At 39.4% G+C, this 12,265-nt stretch overlaps 1 protein-coding gene and 1 long non-coding RNA gene across 2 annotated transcripts in view; one reads left to right on the top strand and one right to left on the bottom strand.

Moving 5' to 3' along the window:
- The window catches only part of pcsk5b (proprotein convertase subtilisin/kexin type 5b), an 85,830-nt gene extending 79,506 nt beyond the window's left edge, over positions 1 to 6,324 (top strand). Inside the window, exons 28-37 of the mRNA XM_038702928.1 lie at positions 858 to 941; positions 1,178 to 1,364; positions 1,467 to 1,681; positions 2,080 to 2,322; positions 2,426 to 2,659; positions 2,794 to 2,974; positions 3,051 to 3,268; positions 4,097 to 4,197; positions 4,398 to 4,608; positions 5,044 to 6,324. Coding sequence (XP_038558856.1) covers positions 858 to 941; positions 1,178 to 1,364; positions 1,467 to 1,681; positions 2,080 to 2,322; positions 2,426 to 2,659; positions 2,794 to 2,974; positions 3,051 to 3,268; positions 4,097 to 4,197; positions 4,398 to 4,608; positions 5,044 to 5,453 — 2,084 coding nt within the window. The 3' untranslated portion in view covers positions 5,454 to 6,324. The remainder of the gene's footprint in view (positions 1 to 857; positions 942 to 1,177; positions 1,365 to 1,466; positions 1,682 to 2,079; positions 2,323 to 2,425; positions 2,660 to 2,793; positions 2,975 to 3,050; positions 3,269 to 4,096; positions 4,198 to 4,397; positions 4,609 to 5,043) is intronic.
- On the bottom strand, positions 6,004 to 8,901 carry LOC119891360. The gene is made up of 3 exons (XR_005442427.1): positions 8,613 to 8,901; positions 7,473 to 7,576; positions 6,004 to 6,140 (listed from the first exon to the last, which is right to left on the bottom strand). It is a non-coding gene; the product is annotated as an uncharacterized LOC119891360 (long non-coding RNA).
- Between the last annotated feature and the right edge of the window lie 3,364 nt (positions 8,902 to 12,265).

Below are 12,265 nucleotides of genomic sequence, written 5' to 3'. Positions count from 1 at the left end.
TGGTTTGCTGAGTTTCCCTGCCAGTCAGCCAGAACTGAAGAAGTCCTTTGGATGAGGGTCTTCCAGTATCTTCAACCAAGTCCAGTTGCCCTTTATTTTAACCTTCGTTGGGTCCAAACAGATACCCCCCAGCCTGACCAGGAATCAAACCCACAATCACCTGTACCAAAGTCAGTGACATTAACCACTGAGCTATCCAGGATCATCATGGTACGGGGAACGCCATGACCAGATCAAAATGGAAGACACTTCCTAAGGTAGTTGAGAATGGCCGAGCTATGATCCTGTGGGACTTCGAGATCCAGACTGACAAAGTGGTGATGGCTAACCAACCAGACATCGTGTTGATCGACAAACAGCAGAAGAAGGCAGTAGTGATAGATGTGGCAATCCCAAGCGACAGCAACATCAAGAAGAAGGAACACGAGAAGCTTGAGAAATACCAAGGGCTGAAAGAGGAGCTAAAAAAGATGTGGAAAGTAAGAGCAACAGTGGTGCCAGTGGTAATCGGAGCACTCGGGGCTGTGACCCCCAAACTGGGAAACTGGGGGAGTGGCTACAGGTAAAACATCAGAGGTCTCTGTCCAGAAGAGTGCAGTCCTAGCAACAGCTAAGATATTGCGCAGAACCCTCAAACTCCCAGGCCTCTGGTAAAGGACCCAAGCTTGAGGATGACACATACCACCCCGCAAGGGGTGAGAGGGGGATTTATATATACTAAATAACAAATCCTTGAGTCTATTTTCATCCCAGCTTGCATGCTTTCAGTTATTAGGACATTTCTCCTCTCGCTCCTTCCTCTCTTCCATGCCTGTCTACTTATTTTACCGTGGTTTTTGTTTCCTGTTTACCATCAGGTAAGGGCGAATGTGAGCTGTGCCACTCGTCATGTAAGACCTGCTCTGCTGCAGGGAAGGAGGACTGCAACAGCTGCTACTCAGGTAAACATCTGCTGTGTGAAACTCTAAGACTGCGCTTCTAAAACTACACAATGTTTAGTGGGCTTGTATGAGATGTTTTAAGCAAACTTGCAATCAATCAATCAATACATGTTTTTTCTTTAGCAGGCAGTGTGAAAAGGATGACAAAGAATCTTACTTAAATTTAAACAAGTGAACACCTCTCTGTTCTTTCTTCATTTTGTTGTATTAGTAGTGTGATTTCGTCATTTCTTCAGGTCGTTTTTTGACTCCTCATCAGACCTGCATGTCTCGTTGTCCATCTGGTACGTTTGCCAACAAGGCATCCAGCCAATGTGAACACTGCTCAAAAGGTTGTGTCATGTGTCAGGACGGCCAGCTGTGCCTGCGCTGTCGCAGTGGGCTTTACCTGCACAACGGAGCATGTGTGGTGGAGTGTCAGAGGTGCTTGTCTTGTTTTCTAATTTTTTGACTTACACATGAACACGCATCATCATGATACCTCAGTGATATCATACCTCCTTTTCTCTTCTGTCTGCCTCTCAGAGGGTTTCCTCAAGGTGGTGTATGCCAGCCATGTGCCCCAGAGTGTACATCCTGCCAGGGAAACTCCTCTCACTGTCTGAGCTGTGAGAGACCGTACTTGCTGTTGGACCACTCCTGCAGGTCACGCTGTCTACAGGGCTATTATGCCACCGAGACAGAATGCCGTCACTGTCCAGCTCACTGTAGAGAGTGCAATCAAGAAGGCCTGTGCAACAGTAAGTATGCTGGGTCGAACTGTGATGGGTAAAGAAATGGAAGGAGAATTGAAGAGAGGTGTTGTTTTAAAAGGTGACTTTGTTTGGTGTTGGAGTAGCAGAAAAGAGGAGGGGGAGGACATACAGAAGATGATATACATGTTTTCTTTGATTATTTCAGTGGTAGCTGTATTATTATCATTGGGCATAAAGACAAACAAGGCTTTTATTGATGACTGCATGTTGTTATAGAAGTGAAAAATCAATAATGAAAACAAGCCAGTATGAAGAATTGAGGGCTCACTGAGGGAAGGAAGAAGAGATTTGAAAAAGGTCAAATGCACTCCACAAAGAGTTCAGTCCAAATGTAAACAACACTGTTTTGCCGTTCTTATCATTACTCTTTCTTTCTCTCCCAGTGTGTGCACAGTACTACTTTCTCCATGATGATAAGTGTGTGGATGATTGTCCTGATGGATTCTTTGCGAGCGAGAAGCAACAGGAGTGTGTGCGTTGCCATGTTGATTGTGCCTCGTGTGACGGACCGGGCTTTGATGACTGTGATGTGTGTCACAACCAGAAAGCTGTCCGTTACAATGGAGAGTGTCTGTCTCAGTGTCCCAACAACACTTACTATGATGCAACTACCAATGAATGTAGAGGTAGGTTATTTTGATCATGCAAAATAAAATAAGGATAAAAAATCTACTCCATCATTACAGGATGCATTAGTTGACCGTGTCTCATTGCTTTTCAATTTCCCAGATTGTGACAGGTCATGTCTGACCTGCTCAGGCCATGAGCCCTCATCCTGTCTCAGCTGCGATACCAAAAGGCGTAAGGATGCCACTGGACATTGTGTGTGGTTCAGTCAGTGCTCTCTGAGCTCATACATGGACCAGAATGGGGAGTGCCAACAGTGTCACGAATACTGCCATCGCTGTTCTGGGCCAGGCAAAGACCTATGCCTCAGCTGCAACGAGCCACACTTCCTATTGAGTATGTTATCAAAATAACCCAGAGAGAGAGCAGAAAATATTTTGGATTAACCTTTTGTAAACTAGATGCTCCTTTATTTTATCCACCAAAAGGAAACAGCTTTAAAAAAGTAACTTTGTGTCTGTGTCCCTCAGACAGCACATGCGTGCAGGAGTGTCCTGTGGGTTACTATGCTGAGGACAGGGACGAACGTGTGTGTGAGCGCTGTCACTTCAGCTGTAAGTCATGTGCTGGTCGCCACAGTGTGCAGTGTGTCACCTGTAAAACTGGCTTCTTCAAGCAGGGAAGCAGCTGCGTCGAATTCTGTTCAGAGAGGTTAGAAGAACACACAGACACTCAAAGTCTCCACATCAAAGAACATCATAAACTAAACACCCTCTCTGCTTTTCAGTCACTTTGGCAACACCGCCTCTATGGTTTGCGAGCGGTGTGACCCCTCCTGCAGCCAATGTTGGGGTCCTGGTAACAGAAACTGTCTGAGCTGTCGGGAGGACTACGTCTACCTGAGGCAGTGGGGGCAGTGCCTGCAGAGCTGCCCTCCAAGCTACTACCAGGACAGTCGGTCCAAAACCTGTCACAAGTGTCACCCCACCTGCAAGACCTGCATTGGTAAAGGAGTCCTGTCATGGCTTGTTTGTTGTTGTTTTTTTTGGGGGGGGGGTTCACAATGACATAAAAACCATCATCATAACATCAGAACCATCATCAGGAATTAAACACATTTCTACACTCAAAGTATTTATATTGTTTTTCAGGAGACAGAAAAATGTTAAGTTAACCATAGATAGTTTTGATGATACTGTGCAAATGTGGAATATGGTTTGAGGCAGTCATAAAGGCAATCATGAACAGTAAAACAAACAGATTTATCACAAGTGAACATCATACACTAGCTCAGGATATTGATGCCAAATAAGATGAGGAACCATCTTTCCCTAGAAGAGCACTTCTTCATTAGGCTTCTTCTTAAATTGCAACAACAAGAATTAATGCCCATTATAATGAGTTCTATTGTAGGGATACATGTTTGGGAACACTGTACAAGGGTAAAGAGGAAACAAAAATACATTTAAAGTATTTTTACTTTCATATCCGAGAGTACAGTGGAGAGTTGACAGATAATAAGGGGAGAAAGAGAGAGGAACGACAAGTAACAAGGTCCCTGGCTGAACTCGAAGCAGGGACATTTTTTCATTGTCGGCTTCTTAAACCTCTAAGTTAAACCCAGAATAAAAATATTTCACATCACATCTCTATATTCTTAAATAAGCATGTCTGTCACACTAATATAATAAAAGTTTTATTTTTAAGCCATGACATACTTTTTCTGTGCCTAGACATGCTTTTCATTTGGAAACTCCAGTTCAGTCATGTGATGACATTTGACACTATTTTCTTTTTCTCTTGTCTGACATCTCTTTCTCTTTCTCCTTCCAGATAAGGGCGCTCTGGCCTGTCAGTCTTGTTATGAAGGCTACACGTTTATGGGTGGCATCTGTGAATCCCAGTGTCTCCTAAGCTTCTATGCTGCCTCACAGGTGACAGACTGCTTTCTTACATAGAGTATATTTGTTTATATTCAACTACCCTTTCACATTTGCCTCATGAAAAAAAACCTATTGGAGCTATAGCTGCAGTTTGGCTAGGCTGCTCTGTGAGTCAATGAGGAGTATTTGGAGATACATTTTGTGAAAGTGACACTGAGTCTGCTGTGTGACAAATTCCTCTGTTGCTCCAGGGCTCTGAGTCCAACAGCGATGAGCCAAACTGCAAGGCGTGTGACCCATCCTGCCTGGACTGCCGAGGTCCCAGCATGTGGAACTGCACAGTGTGCCCCACACTCCAGATCCTGTCTGATGATGGCCGCTGTTTGACCTGCTGTGGAAATGAGACACGCCACGATGATAAACCGATACCAAGGGAGTGTTGTGACTGCAAGGCATCACTGGGTAAGCAAGAACCGCTTGTTCATCCATTGTATCTTCCATCTGGTCAAGTTAATTTCTTGTTCTGAACATACTGTACTTAGACTTCTTTCTGTCCTGGAAAATAGTGTTTGTGTGTGTGTGAGTCAAAATTCACATCCTCTCAAGACATCTTTCATTTGTAATGGTTGCCCTGTATTATTCCTCTTATTTATGGCCTCCCCACCCTGTAGACATGGGGTTCATCTTCCTGTCAAACAGGGGTTTCCAGTATTTTAGAACAATGGTATATCTGTACCATATTACAAGAAAATTTCCATTCACAGACAAGACTGCATTTCACTGAAAGAAGTGAAAGAAGAAGAGTCTCACTCATGCTAGACACGATTCGTCAGGAACAGATTAATTTTGTCATTAATTTATGTAACCTAATGGTCAGCTTCACCTCCTTCTTCTCAGTGGAGTGCATCCTGGGTGTAAACTTTGTGATGAGGAAAGGTGAGGATACTCAAGGCAGCACGGCCAAACTCTTTGTCACTGCCTGTGTTCTACTAATCCTCTCTGTGGGCGGAGGGGTCTTCCACTTCTGCAATGCTCGATCAAAACCATTTGCACCCAAAACCAAAGCTGGAGGCTATGTGAAACTGAACACCAATGGAGGCATTGCCTCACAACCCACCACCTCTTCATTTGGGGAGTATAGCGACAGAATCATTGAATGTGAGGATGATGAGGAAGACAATGATGATGATGATGATATTGTGTACATGGGACAAGATGGGACAGTGTATCATAAGTTCAAATACGGACTCTTGGATGAAGATGAGATTGAGCTAGAGTATGATGATGAGAGCTACTCATACAGATAAGAAGAAAGAGAGAGGAATGATGTGTAACAAAGGTTGCAAGTGTTGACAATCATATACATTTTATTGTGTTATTTTTTTCCATTTTCTTCATGGCAAAAATTTAATTTGAAGAAAATATTCTCTGTTTACATCATATAATAGCTATTATCCACTCATATTGCTTAGATAAATCACAATCTTACACAATAATATACTTATATTTGATATGAGTTGCAGGGGTAGACTTAATACCAACAGAATTTGGATTTTTCAAAGACAAAACACAAGATAAAACACAGTCACATCAATACTACTTTTAATTGCAAATTGTATGTTATTAATAACCAGGTTTACTGATCATTTCAATATACTTCCTCTGTTTCTACATTGCCTGGTTTGAAGGACTTATTTATCACTGTTGTAATATTACTGTCAGTACTCACCGTGTTATACTGCATCTTTGTTTAATTTGTAAACAGGACTGTATCGCTTTACAGGAGTCACCTAAAATCAAAGCAAAAAAGCGCAGTGTGATCTGTAATGCTGTGTGCACTGTTTGGATCTTTTCTTGTTAGTTTACACAGAGAGGAAAATATTTTCTCAGGGGTTTCCTCTTGTTCCCCGCAACCCTGTACGCAGGATAAGCGGTTGACGATGGCTGGATGGATAGATAGTTTCTTCTGGTTCAGGCAACAATAAAAGCATGATCTGCAGAAAGTTGCAGGAGAAGATTTATTAAGACTTTTTCACTCTAATGTCTGAATGTCTGCATGTCTGCATCAAACTTACTAGAAAAGTGTGGAGTGAATTTTAAAAGTTTTTCTCTGTACTTGGTTGAGGTGAAATATGCTTTAAATGATTGTTTCAAAATAAAGTTGGATTTTGATCTGTACTGTGGGTGTGCATTCTTGGTGAACTAACCTGCAGATGTACGAGAGTTGAAGTGGGTGGATTTGGATAAGTATTGCAATTTAACACACAGGTGACTGCTGTTAGCTGTTCCCTGTAATTGCTGAGCTTAGTAACATGTTCATATTGGATTTAACATGTGATTGTGTTATGTAAGAAAGCTCAATTTGTACATATTATTTTTTAAATATATTGGCCTCTGCAATGTGTGGTCTTAATTTAACTGTATCAAAAGGTATTATTACCACTGTTGCTGTCCATGCTGCCATGTAGCTGTTAGTATTATTACACAAATTGAAAATGAAGAGATAAATCCAAACCTACCACCGTAATAGTTCCAAGTTGTTGTACTTACATATCTGCTTAAGCTAAGCCAAATTTTCATGAAGCTCATGTACCATAACTGTTAAGTTGTTTATTTGGTATTATAAGCTTCACCCTGAGTCTCCAGCAGAACAGGTTGAGTCCAGTGTATCTCATACTAAAGTCAACAAATAGACACAATATTATTTCATCTGTCACTGTACCTCCTTCACATACAGTGACTTTCCCTTCCAGAGCCAAAACACTTTTTGTTCTTGCTGTGACACTTATCCACAAACACAATCACATACCTGGTGTGACTGTTTGACTTTGCATTTTAAATGTATAGATATAATAAACATAATTTTCAGAGAATGTCCCTTGTTGATATAGGATTTTTGCTCTTCCTTTTTCTTTTTAAATACTTAGTTTAGCTCACTGGTGAGTCGGAAGAGGTACTCCTTTTAAAAAGGGAGGACTAAACCTCTTGTCTGGAGGGACCAGGTAGAGCCTAGAAGAACTTTGTAAACGCTTTTTAGCATGTTTTGAAAATAAATAGGCTACGTTTCTCTTTGGGTGAACGCCCCAGGAGAAACTAAAAGGCTTTTCCAATTTGTCTTCGTCTTCTTCCCCTCTTCTGGACTGGTAAGTTAGTATTTACTTACTTTAACATCCACATTGCCTACATTAACATACCTCATTACAGATAACCATGGTCTACAGTTATGTGTTCAGTGCCCTATTCTCTGGAATCTAAAGCTAGAGGGGTTGACTAAGGAACTTTTGAATCTGGAGTTAGAAATTCATTACAGACGATCAGGCAAGTACCTCGCCACCGCCACACACGGACATGTATGTGCAGCCAGCAGATGCGCTTCAATGTGTGACGGTGACATCACGTACCGATCCTTGGGCTGATGTCTGAGACTTTGCTGCAGGGGAATAAGGACACGTGCGATTTAGTTTACTTTCTATTGTGATAGTTACTGTAACACCTCTTGTGAGAAGGATCAGGGTCCAGCCTGGACACTTCTTACTCTAGTGAGGAGGAAAATTTGATATGTAGTGGCAGAAACTTGTTTCCATGACATGAGATGAGAGATGTCTCTCCCTCTCTCTTTCTCTCAGGCCTATTGCCATGAATGTTTAGGTTGTTTGGGTTGCAATGTTGCCAGAGCACAAATTCACATATAAACAATAAAAAAGGTATAATTAATAAACAATGAAATGACATCATAAAAACTAAAGAAAGAAGGAAAAAACAACAAAAACACAATATAAGCCTATGTTACATTGAAAATATGTCTTGCTTTTTGACAAGAATTTTTCAAAGGAAAGAATTTTAAAATAAACAATAATAAAGATAATAATGTCATAATTAAGTAACTTTATACAAACAACAATAGTTCTCAGTTTGTTGCATGAGGAAATACATTTTACTGCAATGATATGGCAGTAAGTAGGAGAGTTTCTGTGTGTCTGATTTAGCGCTCTCTCATGCACACACTCTGTTTGGAGCAGGTTTTTAGTCTTTCTTCTTTTGCTACTGTAGAATGAAGTTGGTTCAATATAAACTAGACCTATACTGTGTGTGCCTGTGTGGAATTGTGTGTATATATATATATATATAGACCTAACTATAAAATATTAAAAAATTAAAAGTAGCTTAGATGTAGTTTACTACTTTTGCCACGTTGCTGTAGCTTAGCTTGCTACATTTCACTGGGAGGTAGCTTCTGTGTAGTGAAGCTTCATTTAATGTAGAGTAGTTAGTAGCTTAGCTCACTACATTTTCCAAGTAGCTTGGCCAACACTGAATTTAACTGTATAAAAAGGTATTATTATTAGAACACATTACCACTGTTGCTGTCCATGCTGTCATGTAGCTGTCAATATTATTACACACATTGAAAATGAAGAGATAAATCCAAACCTACCACCGAAATGGTTCGAAGTTGTTCTACTTACTTATCTGCTTAAACGAAGCCAAATTTTCATGAAGCTCATGTAACATAACTGTTAAGTTGTTTCTTTGGTAATATAACCTTTACCCTGAGTCTCCAGCAGAACAGGTTGAGTCCAGTGTCTTATCTCATACTAAACTCAACAAATAGACACAGTATTATTTCAGGGACATCTGCCACTGTACCTCCTTCACATACAGTGACTTTCCCTTCCAGAGCCAAAACACTTTTTGTTCTTGCTGTGACACTTATCCACAAACACAATCACATACCTGGTGTGACTGTTTGACTTTGCATTTAAAATGTATAGATATTGTAAACATGATTTTCAAAGAATGTCCCCTGTTGATTGTTTTCTTTCTTTCTTAACTGCGTAATTTTTAAAAATAAATTATTAAAATATAGCTAAATGATGTTTGTATCTGTGCATATTTGCTGACAATAACATTCAGGAAGGTATCAGCCAATAATGAGACCCTAATAGATTCTTTGGCTGCAAAAAAAAAATCAAAAAGGCTTGATCAAACTATTTATTTGATTAAATTATATAAAACACAAGAATGGAAACATAAAAGATGTGTTTTAACTATAGATGCAGTAACCCTGGTCCCTGTGCAAACTAGAAAAAATGATTATAACAAATTGGCCTGGAAAACATTTAACCCTAAAACATCAATGCAGTGGGTTTAAAAGTGTTGAGATCCCTCTTTCACAGGTCAGAAGAAGAAGCACATTACAATTCAAAGTTACAGTGAGATTTCGTTTGTACATTAAGTGTTTTAGAGGATGAATGTAATGGCTAATGCAGCATTCCATATGAAATAATAGCCTTATATAGTAAGACATTTGTCAACATAACAGTGAAGCACTGCTTCCTGTATTCTCTCATTCTTTTGGTGGGATTTAATGCCATTTTCAAACTTTTAGAAACTTTAGTTCCCAGTAAAGAAACTAAACTGATTAAAAGGACTGAGACTGAAAAGGTACCTGGAAAAACATCTAAGTTTATCATGTGAGAGGATCATAGGTAATATTGCATGTGTTTTGTATCCACAAATATGAAATTGTTAAAAAAACAAAATTAACCTTAATTCAGTATCCCAATATGGGGTGGTGATGGTGCATAGATAAGATGCTTGCCTTTGGTGTGGGAGACCTGGGTTTGATTCCCAATGTGAGATATCCACCATTGTGTCCCTGAGCAAGACACTTAACCCCTAGTTGCTCCACAGGCGTGCGACCTCTGACGTGTATAACAATTGTAAGTTGCTTTGGATAAATGTATTTATGCAATTACACTTTGCTATATGCTGTCTAGATATACTTCTTGTCAGAGTTAAGAGTAAGGAAAGAATAAGAGCCAAAGTAAAAATACATTCATTCTGTCTGTCCTGAATCTATCTCTCACAAAACATAATGTTTATACAGCATTATTATAATGGTGATTAAGAAATGTGTTTTAGCAGCCATACAGCAACATAAGTTTATTACGATGATTTCAGCAATGTATTCAGCAATTTTACTGCAAACAATAGTATGAGATGAGTCCTGAAAGGGTAAAAATAAAAAAAATAAAATGAATAATAATCAAAAAATTATTTCTCTTGCTATATTTTCTGTCAAAGTGAAACATTTAAAAACATTTTCCCACCAATTCTATCAAATAGTGTTTATATGACAACTTTGTGATACATACTCATCTTTGCAGTATATTTAAACATTGGGATACTGAATTAAGGTTTAACAATTTCATATTTGTGGATACAAAACACATGCAATATTACCCATGATCCTCTCGCATGATAAACTTGTTTTTCCATGTACCTTTTCAGTGTCAGTCCTTTTAATCAATTTAGTTTCAAATACATTGCTAAGCCAATCAAAGTATTCCTTAAATGTAAATTGTGATCATTATTTTAAATGTACTTAAAATGACAACGTTGCTCATGCTGAGGCAAGTGTCTCCGTACAGGCAGAAAAACCTCCAGCTAAGAAGCTCAAAATGGCTGGTAAAACCAGACCCAGAAAGAAATCAAAAAGGTGATTCGTCTGTGTTTTAACTTTGATGGCTTGTGTTTTAAGACTGATAATTGTTGACTGCTTGCTCGGCTTCCAGAGACCTATGGTTGTACATGATTATATTTCAGATTAGACGTTGATGTCCAGTAAAGAAGAAGTGAAAGTCTGCTCTTGCTGGCAACTCCTCCCTTTACAGATATAAAATGAGGTCTCCTTGGCGACAGATGCGTATCTCGCACACACAAGTGGAGGCGTGAATAGAGGTGAGAAAATAAGAAGAGGGTAAAGAGTTTTCATCTTTTAAATCTATATTATTTGAGTTTATTCATTAATACATTTTAAAACTTGTTTTTTGAGATAACATATTTTATATGTATCCCCCGATGATGTCTGAATAATTGTTTTGATCAGCAAAGAAGGCACTATTTGCTAATGTGACATCAACAGTTGTAAAGATACAAGCATCTTATTTTGTGACTATAGGAGCAGGGGAGGCCTTTCTCTCCTTTTTAAGTCAGAAAGAGATGAAGAGAATGAGTGTTGACATGAATTGATTTAATGTATTTTGCATTTAGAGTGATGCATTTAAAACAGATTTTTTTATTTGTGCATGCATTTAAGATTATGTAAGAGAAGGGATCTTCATTTTTCTTGTTTGAGAAGTGTGGCCTACTATATTTGGCCTTTATGCGTTAAACATTTAAAGATTATATTAACATGAGTTATAGAGACCTGCATGATGTGTTTTATTACCTTATTTGGAGAATTGTTTGTGAACTGTGGCAAACTGGTGTTACAACTACTGGACAGAAGGACCATCTACCCATAAATGTAGAAGTAATGTAAAAACCAATCAATGTAATGATCAATTTCTGATAGCCAATGATTGTTTGAGAAAAGGGTGGGGTCCTCCCTGTCAATTTCTTTATTTAGGTTGCTGACCCTAGAGCTCGGGGCAGAAGTAGTTGGTGTGAGTTGATGTTTAGTTAGATATAGGATTTTTGCTCTGCTGTTAATTCATTTTTCTTTTTAAATACTTAGTTTAGCTCACTGGTGAGGCGGAAGAGGTACTCCTTTTTAAAAAGGGAGGACTAAACCTCTTGTTGGGAGGGTCCAGGTAGAGCCTAGGATATTGTAGGGAATTTAGTGAAGAACTTTGTAAACACTTTTTAGCATATTTTGAAAATAAATACGTTTCTCTTTGGGGAGAAACTAAAAGGCTTTTCCAATTTGTCTTCATCTTCTTCCCCTCTTCTGGACTGGTAAGTTAGTATTTACTTACTTTAACATCCACATTGCCTACATTAACATACCTCATTACAGATAACCAGCAAACTGGCCCTTTAAGGAGCTCATTCCTTAAAGGGCCAATTCATCCCAATCGGTCGAGGCAGATGGCCGCCCACCCTGAGCCATGGTTCTGCTCGAGGTTTCTGCCTCTTAAAAGGAAGTTTTTCCTTGCCTCTGTCGCCTACTGCTTGCTCTTGGTGGGAACTGTTGGGCTTCTGTAAATAGCATCATAGAGTACGGTCTAGACCTGCTCTTTTATGAAAAGCGCTGTGAGATAACTGTAACATTCCAGGTTATGTGTTCAGTGCCCTACTCTCTGGAATCTAAAGTGAGAGGGGTTGACTAGGG

The sequence above is a fragment of the Micropterus salmoides genome, unplaced genomic scaffold, assembly GCF_014851395.1.
Source record: "Micropterus salmoides isolate LMB-PRFRI ecotype aquatic unplaced genomic scaffold, ASM1485139v1 Ms_hic_scaffold_7, whole genome shotgun sequence".
Taxonomy (NCBI): Eukaryota; Metazoa; Chordata; class Actinopteri; order Centrarchiformes; family Centrarchidae; genus Micropterus; species Micropterus salmoides.
Note: the sequence above shows the minus strand (reverse complement) of the source record. Positions and strands in the feature narration are given on the sequence as shown.